Below are 8,926 nucleotides of genomic sequence, written 5' to 3' on the forward strand. Positions count from 1 at the left end.
CCGACCCCCCGCCCCCCCCCCCCCCCCGCCATGCATGAATTTTGTGCACCGGGCCTCTAGTATATATATAACAGGTAAAGGGACCTGAAGCAGATGCTAACTGAATTAAAAGAAGCTACTTTGGTATGGCAAGATTAGAATCTGACAAGGGAAGAATGGAGAGTGTTGACAAGTGAGACGGGACAGAATATAAACAAGGGTTATATCATGAACCACAGTAAGAAGTTTGGGAAGATAGAGAGAAGTGGACATACTGGAGAGCCAATTAGGAAGCAAAAATCAATGGGTTGGTGCCTGCCTGCGTGGATATGGGGAAAGGAGAATGAAAGATCATATCCAGGAATTATGAGTTGATTGATAATGATATATTTGAGGGAAGAGAAGTAAGAATATATTTGAGGGAAGAGAATTATACAATTTTGGATATATAGGGTGGGGCAAAAGTAGGTTTACAGCTCATATGGGAATCCTATATAATAAAGAGGTAATATGCAAATTGACCATCACTCCAACACACAAGACGGCCACCCCTATGTGGACACAAGATGGCCTGCAGGGGAGGGCAGTTGGGGGCAACCAGGCTGGCAAGGGAGGGCAGTTAGGGGCAATCAGGCTGGCAGGGGAGGGCAGTTAGGGGTGACCGGGCCAGCAGGGGAGGGCAATTAGGGGCAATCAGGTCGGCAGGGGTGCAGTTAGGCATCTATCAGGCTGGCAGGGGAGTGGTTAAGTGGTGATCAGGCTGGCAGGCAGAAGTGGTTAGGGGCAATCAGGCAGGCAGGCAGGTAAGCGGTTGGGAGCCAGCAGTCCTGGATTGTGAGAGGGATGTCTGACTGCCTTCAAGGGGTCCCAGATTGGAGAGGGTGCAGGCTGGGCTGAGGGACCACCCCGCCCCTCCCGCACGAATTTTGTGCACCGGGTCTCTAGTCTCTAGTTAATAAATAATACAAGAATAAACTCTGTGTTTTGTGTAGTCATAACTGTAAGCCTGCTTTTGCCCATCCTATGTTAAGCTTGAGTGGAGATATGTGGTAGGCCTTTAGATGTGAGACATAATAGGCTTGAAGTTGAGATTTGAGCATCATAGCCATTGAAAAGAGGAAAAGAATATTGTTAACGAGAAGACCAGGATATATCCCTGAAAAGTGTCAGATTCAAGGTAGTTCTTCTGAAGAACTCAAAAAGAGGACTAGGCAAAAGGGACCAAAGAGATAGAGGGAAAACAGGGAAGTGTGGTGTCACTTTCTTCTGTCCAGAAGAAAGGAATAGTTGTTTGTGTCACATGCTAAGAGTACTTGGTCTTTAGGTTATATGGTAAATGCCTATGTGCCATGCTATGGTAGATGCTGTGAGCATACTGATAAAACAACACAAATTCTGTCCTTAAATAACTTGCAGTCTAGTAAAGGAAATAAGATATACTGGCATATAGATTATTTTGTTTAATATTTATAAAGTGCCTGTAATATTCCAGGTGATGTTCAAGGTGCTGGGGATACTGGAGTAAAAAGAAATGTATTCTACTAGGAGAGAAAGACAATAAACAAGTTAATCCTAGACAATGTATGATAAAGAAGAATAAAACAAAGCAAGAGGAGAAAAGGAGTAAGGAGGTAACTGGTTATTCTCAGGGTTATTTTTTTAAAATATATTTTTATTGATTTTAGAGAAAAAAGGAGAGGGAGAGAGAAATAGAAACATCAGTGATGAGAGAGTCATTGATCTGTCGCCTCCTGCATGTCCCCCAGTGAGGATCGAGCCCGAAACCCGGGCATGTGCCCTTGACTGGAATTGAACCCGGGACCCTTCAGTCCGCAGTCCAACGTTCTATCCACTGAGCCAAACCAGCCAGGGCCTCAGGGTTATTTTTGATAGAGTAGGGAGGGAAATCGGCTCTAAGGAAGTAATATTTGATCAGAGGCCTCAGTGATACGAAGGTGTGCACCATGGAAGAGCATTCCAGGTAACAGGAGCAGTTAGTGTAAAGAGCCCAAGGTGAAATGAGCGTGGTGTGTTTGAGGAACAGTAAGAAGGTTAGAGTGTAAAAGGTGCAGGAATGGTGTTGGAGATCAGTGAGAAAGATTGGCATTGCTGTATCACATAGGAACTTGCAGGCCACAGGAATGAGGTAGCGGGCTATAGTGGAGATAGGAAGATCAGATCGGAGGTTGTCTCCAGGGCCCAGTTAAGTTGAAATATGAAACCTATTGGTAGAAATAACAGTCCTTGGCAAAGGCAACTAATGGAATTGTGGATAAAAGGTGCAAAATTAAGGGCAATGTCAACATTTGAGTATGGATGACTTAAAAAAATGTGATACCTGGAGGAGGAGTTTGAAAGAATGTTGGTTCACTTGTGTACATATTAGTGTTTCAAATGTTAAAGGGGAAATTTCTGAGATTTTGCCACAAAAGTGAGTGACTAATGGAGTATAAAGCAGAGTATACTGGTAAGCATCAGTGGGTGCAAGCTTGACAGGCAAAAAAGGAGATTGTGGAATGTAGCAGTGAGAGAAAAGAAAATGTAGTAGTAGAGTTCTTGATTGTACACTTAAGGATATATATTTTGGTTCCCAATATTTCGAGAGAAAATAGAATTTTCTTTTTCAATCTCTCAGGCTTTCATAATTGCTCTCATTTCTTCTTTATTTTTAAATTTCTATTTCTCTCTCTCTAATTCTACTGTTAGCATTAAGGAGTTTGCTAAAGACGTAGGTGGTAGGGTTGGGAAGGTGAAGGCTATGAGGAAGATAAGTTAAGAGAAGAGGATCTACAGTTTGGTGTCTCCAGTTTATAGTGATCAGGAATTTCTAACAAGACTAACAGGAAGAGTGGCTGAGTAAACTGAGTCCTTTCCAGAACAAGGCATGTTTGCACTTTAGTTCCCTCCATCTCCCCCTCATTGCCTCGCTGTGTTTACCTAACCATATCCTGCTATGTGTTAATTTTCATCTCTGTGTTTTTTGTCGTCTCATTATAAGGATTCATCAAACGCAAGGAAAAAGGCTTTGGAAACCGGGCACCGTTGTTCCAGCTCCTCTTCCCTCCCTGTCACTCATGACCCTCCTGTGTTTCTCCTTGGTCCCCAGCTCTACCCACCCCAACCACAGCTCCTGTCCCCAGAAGTCTTGATGCCCAGCATAGCAGGGGAGCCCCATAGACCCCCAGGTAACTCTCCCCAAGTCTAATATTATGTGCCAGAATGTGTGTACCTTTCCAGGGACCTAAGGTTCAAACTAGTCCAACTATAGGTAGGGGTGTGTGTGTGTGTGTGTGTGTGTGTGTGTGTGTGTGTGTCTCAAGGTGGGGTTGTAAAGGGACATAAATTATTGTTTTAAGATCAAGCATTGAGCTAGATGAATTGTGATTGAGTCATTTCTTGGGCAACATGGTTCTTAGACTAAGGGTCTAAACCAGAGTTCCCAGAATCTAACTACCCATGAAAATGAACTGCTTCAGTCCTGATAGAATAAGCTTTTAAGTGACCCAGGGTAGTTAATACCCAGTCTCTAGGATCCCCCCAAAACAAAGTATCATCTTTATTAGTTTTCTCTCCTTGTATCCCCTAAGTCTTAGTTGAAGGATGGTCTAGGACAGCGGTTCTCAACCTGTGGGTCGCGACCCCTTTGGCGGTCAAACGTCCCTTTCACAGGGTTCGCCTAAGACCATCCTGCATATCAGATATTTACATTACGATTCATAACAGTAGCAACATTACAGTTATGAAGTAGCAACGAAAATAATTTTATGGTTGGGTCACAACATGAGGGACTGTATTTAAAGGGCCAGAAGGTTGAGAACCACTGGTCTAGGAGGACATGGAGTGAATGGGAGTCTTGGGAAGACCCTGTACATGGAATACCCATGCCACATAGACAGATCCAAACAATCCTGCGGAAGGTGGGCAGCATCCATCTGGCTTTCTACTAATACATAGTGAGATTTGCTTCCTTTCCTCTTTGTGGGCTGAATCTACAGTTTAAGGCACTGATTCTCATGGGAAAGGGGAAGTGATACTAGCATCTAATTGGTAGAGGCCAGGGATGTGCTAAACATCCTGCAATGCACAGGGCAGTTTCCCTGCACTCCTTTATCCCCCAAACAAAGAATTATCAGCCCCAAATATCAGTAGTTCTAAGGTTAAGAAACGTTGGCTTATGGATATAAATGCCTTAGGACAGGGGGTGGTTGTGGTTCTAGAACAGAAGATAGAGTAATATTGTTGATATTTGTGTCCACATTTTTGTTGTTGTTGTTAATCCTCACCCGAGGATATTTTTCCATTCATTTTTTAGAGAGAGAAAAAAAAACTTCCATGTGAGAGAGAGACATCAATTGGTTTCCTCCTACACGGCCCGACTGGGCTGGGGAGTGAGCCTGCAACCGAGATACATGCCCTTGTCTGGAATCGAACCCGGGACTCTTCAGTCCACAGTCCAGTGTTCTATCCACTGAGCCAAACCAGCTAGGGCTGGGTCCACATTTTAGCAAGCTTTGGATAAGCAGGCCTTCTGGATAGATGGACTTTCTATTATTCTGTGGAGCAGCCAGCTAGCCAGCTTCCTTTCACAATTGTTAAAGGCGTCTGATCATACAGTCAGCATTTATTGCCGCCTGTTCTGCACCAAATGCTATAGTGAATTCAGAGGAGAAAGAAGGCCGCTCTCTACTCTTAAAAAGCTCAGTGTCTAAATCAAAATATGCATACATACATCATATGACAAAATAGTACAGATGTTGATGGGATATAAAATTGAAGAATGGGAAGTATTTTTTAGAAGTGATTTTTGAAGTTAGTTATTTTGTTTCTTTTACATAAAGGAGAATTAATATATAGAAAAGACATTTCACATTGCATATGTGGGAGGTGAGAATAAAAGCAGAGATCTCAGAATGTGCAAGAATGTAGCAGAGACAGCTTAAATGGAGTGAAGGTACCGTGATAAGAAAACGAGTGATGTTTTGGAGTGGTGGCTCTAGGAGTAGAGTTGTCACAATGAGAGTATACATTTGCAGTATTAGGGAGACATTCGTGTGTGTGTGTGTGTGTGTGTATGTGTGTGTAGTGGAATGAGGTATGGCAGCATCCAGGAGACTACTTTATTTGCCAAGGTTGAAGGTAAGAGACTTGATTTTGATGTAATTAAAAATGAAATTAAAAGCAAAGGTAGGCTCCTCCTTCCCCTTGTGTGTATGCTCTTAGAGGGGTGGAGATTTGGGAGGAACAGCCAAGAAGGGTCCTCTGGGAAGGAGAATGGTTTACTGAAGATGCTCAATCTTTGGTTCTTTTCTCTTCCCAGGAACTTCAAGGAGCGTCCAGCCGTTTCTGGCTATGTGTGACAGGGGTGAAACTTCCCAACGGGTCAAGTACGCAGGAACGACTTTGAACTACCGGAGTCTCCCCCATCGTAACAGAACAGATGCCTCTTGGGGACTGTGGTCAGAGGCCAACCAGCATGTTGGGGCTAGATTCCTGACTACTCCAGGGTACAAGCCTCAGCTAACCCACTCTGCCACACTACCAGAAAGACACCAGGGCCATCGTGTTCCTCATGCTCAGTCATGGGGAGATCTTTTCCATTCACCCTCCCCCGCTCCCATTGTTCACTCTGTGTCCCCACCATTAAGCAGTCTTCATGTTCCCCTGAGGTCAGCTTGGAATTTGGGTCCTGTTCCAGGGTCTCGATCCCCTGGTCCTCGGAGAGTAGATATGCCCCCAGATGATGACTGGAGGCAGAGCAGTTATACCCCACAACCTGGGCCCAGGAGGACAGGGGGACAGGAGTTTCTGTATGTTCTAGCAGATGCCCCTAGAAGAGAGCAGAACAGGGCTAGAGCCCTGCAGCACAGCAGGTGGTAAGAGTCACCCCTTTCCTCTCCGAGAGCCACGGCTTTCTTTTTAAACAGTACTGTGCAGAGTTCGTACCCTACATCCCTGCCAGGGTTGTGCTAATCTCATCTCATCATAGAGCTGGCAGTTTCTCCTAAGGGTGCCAGGAATCTCTAATGTGATGTGGCTCTTTGAGAAGGAATATTTGAAATTCTAATTTCCATTCACCTAGCAAAAGGAAGCAGCTGCTATTTAGGGCTTTATTTGAGCCACTTCAAAAATGAATCCATATTACTCTGGACACTAGCCATTCCTTAGGTCATCATTTTAGTCCTGGACACTTTATGCCCATACCTGTTCCTGAGCCCTGATCCTCTGTTCCTCTACTATATTACCAAATTCTACCCTTCATTTTATCTACCTGTCCGTATTACCTGTCTTCCCCATCCCCCATTCTTGAAGGGACATGAAGCCCTGTGGTCATTGTCCTGACCACAGGGCAGCCCATCTACCCAAGTGTTATAGACTGTCAACCTTCCCTGTGCTCCCAAACCTTAGGCCTAGAATGCGGAACTGCCAACATTTGCCCTCTGAACAGATGGAGTCAGGCACACTAACACACCCTCTTGTCTCAGCAGCAGAGCCATTACTGCCACTTGCTCAGTCCCCATTGTAAACCCTCAGAGTCAGCTGACCTATTTTAGGGCCAAACATACTGTTTTTGTAAAGTATTTTTCATTAATAAATCTATAATATAGTTCTATTTAATTCCTTGTCATTTAATTGTCTTTTAAAGCCCTTTTTTAATGCTCTTGTTCTTTTATATTGGTGTGGGCTGGCATATATATATATATTAGATGCTTTGTGCACGAAATTCGTGCACAGAGCACGGGGGGGGGGTGGGGGGGGGGTGGGGGGGGGTCCCTCAAACCTAGGCCTGCACCCTCTCGCAGTCCAGGAGCCCTTGGGGGATGTCTGACTGATGGCTTAGGGGGGAGTGGGCCTAAGCTGACAGACATCCTTAGCACTGCCACCACTGCTGCTGCGCTTGCCAGCTGTGAGCCCAGCTTCTGGCTGAGTGGCGCTCCCCCTGTGGGATCGGGCCGAAGCCCCCTCTCTGACATCCCCTGAGGGGTCCCGGATTGCGAGAGGGTGCAGGCCAGGCCGAGGGACTCCACCGGTGCATGATCAGGGCAGGGGAGAGACACGGGAGGTTGGCCAGCCAGGGAGGGACTGCGGGAGGGCTCCAGGGCATGTCCTGCCCGTCTCGCTCAGTCCCGATCGGCTGGACACCAGAAGCAAGCTAACCTACCAATCAGAGCATCTTCCCCCTGGTGGTCAGTGCACATCATAGTGAACGGTTGAGCGGCCTTAGCATATCATTAGTATATTACACTTTAATTGGTTGACCGGACGACTGGACACTTAGCATATTAGGCTTTGATTATATAGGATATATATGGCTTTTGAATCAGTGAAAGTGAGGAGCCAAAGAGTTTAAGGGTTGAAGGATAGTTGAAGGATATATATTCAAGGTAGGAGTCAATGTGCCCTAAAATGGAGTGACTTTCCTTGTTATTGCTGCTGCCAGTATATTTCCTACCCCTTTCCAAGAGGCACTAAATACATTACCTGCTTTCTCCTTCCCTCCTTGGGGAGATTTTCTAGAGATTCGAACTCTTATAAATTCACTCTTGACCTATGTATTCTTTGGTGCCCTCCCTCTATAAGTTTGTGATGTGCCTCCTCTCCCTCCCTTGTTCTCTTTCCATGGCTGCTCCTCCCTTCCCTTCCCCTGTGGAATTATTGCACTTCCATGCCTGAAATCATTTTTACCCCGTCCACTCCCAAATTCTCCTCCCTCTAAAAGATATTTTGTGGGTTCCCTTTGCAAAGAATACCTATTGGGTATTCCTCTTCTCTTTTACCCCAGGGCTCAGGATCATTGAGTCTGACAAAAAGAAGAGGTAGAATGTGCTCTTTGAGACCTTTGGACGGCTGCTTACCTAATTATCACCCATTATGAGCAGATTCTGAGCACGTGCAGTACTGAGCAGGAGGATGGGCAGGAATTTCTCACCCCTCCCACTTGCATCCTGTGCCATCAAGATACATACATCTTCGTGGATGTGCTGGTCTCTATCCATGATCCAGCACATCTGCTGGTGATAATTATTGAGTAGTCAATCAGTTCTTTTTTAAACACATTTTTTACTTATTTCAGAGAGGAAGGGAGTAGAGAGAAACATCAATGAGAGAGAATCATTGATCAGCTGCCTCTAGCATGCCCCCCAGCAAGCCCACAACCCCGGCATGTGCCGCACCGGGAATCGAACCGTGACCTCCTGGTTCATAGATCGAGGCTCAACCACTGAGCCAGCCAGGCCTCAGTCAGTTCTTGTCCCACTGTCCTCTTCCCCATGAATATCCGTCTCTATTTAGGTTTCATAAGTCACCTGTGCGCGGATTCTGTACGAGCACGGAAACACCACATGAGGTATTTCTTACGAGGAACTAATTTCCAATTCTCTACTTATTCCTCGGCCTTCCAAATCTAACTTCTGAATGAATCAAGAGGCAGGTGTGCTCTTTTCAGGTGAATCTGTAGACTCTTGGAGTATCTTTTGATGTCACCCCTTCCTTTCCCTTACCTATTTGGTTCTTAACCTCGGAGCCTAACCTCCCCTACCTGCATTCATTCTTACTCTGTGCCATCCGTCTTAACAATCCCAGGCTCTAACACAAGGGCCAGATTCCCTCTCCAACGCCTCTGTGAACGATCACTTTGTGGAACCTGCAATGCCTCCTCTATTTCTCTCGTCCCTTACCAACCAAAGCGCCCAGATCCGGTAGCCAAACTGTTACACACTTGTTTTTCTATTGGTAGGAGAGTCTGAGATTTCATCACGTCTTCCCCTCTTACTGGCAGCTCCATGAGAGCCCGTCCTGCTTTCTGGCTCTCCTTTTCACCACAGCAGCTAGCCACGGGCCACCCTCACTCCTCACGCTTCGGTTTTTGCCTGCCCAGAATTTTAACTTGATCCCTTGGCCGCGTCCTGCTGCTCCAGCCGCAGTAATTTTGACCAGGTCCCTAGAGCCT

General features: G+C 45.7%; 1 protein-coding gene across 16 annotated transcripts in view; it reads left to right on the plus strand.

The window, feature by feature from the left end:
* USP54 (ubiquitin specific peptidase 54) overlaps positions 1-6,594 on the plus strand; it is a 113,183-nt gene extending 106,589 nt beyond the window's left edge. For 11 of the 16 annotated variants that reach the window (XM_023755102.1, XM_023755094.1, XM_023755092.1 and 8 more), the window contains 2 exons: positions 2,978-3,164; positions 5,297-6,594. In XM_023755102.1, coding sequence (XP_023610870.1) covers positions 2,978-3,164; positions 5,297-5,856 — 747 coding nt within the window. In that variant the 3' untranslated portion in view covers positions 5,857-6,594. Of the gene's footprint in view, positions 1-2,977; positions 3,165-5,296 lie in introns of those variants that run through there. The other 5 variants (XR_002829663.1, XR_002829662.1, XM_023755096.1 and 2 more) reach the window with 4 other exon arrangements.
* Positions 6,595-8,926: the final 2,332 nt, after the last annotated feature.

Source organism: Myotis lucifugus, unplaced genomic scaffold (genome assembly GCF_000147115.1).
Source record: "Myotis lucifugus unplaced genomic scaffold, Myoluc2.0 scaffold_69, whole genome shotgun sequence".
NCBI lineage: Eukaryota > Metazoa > Chordata > Mammalia > Chiroptera > Vespertilionidae > Myotis > Myotis lucifugus.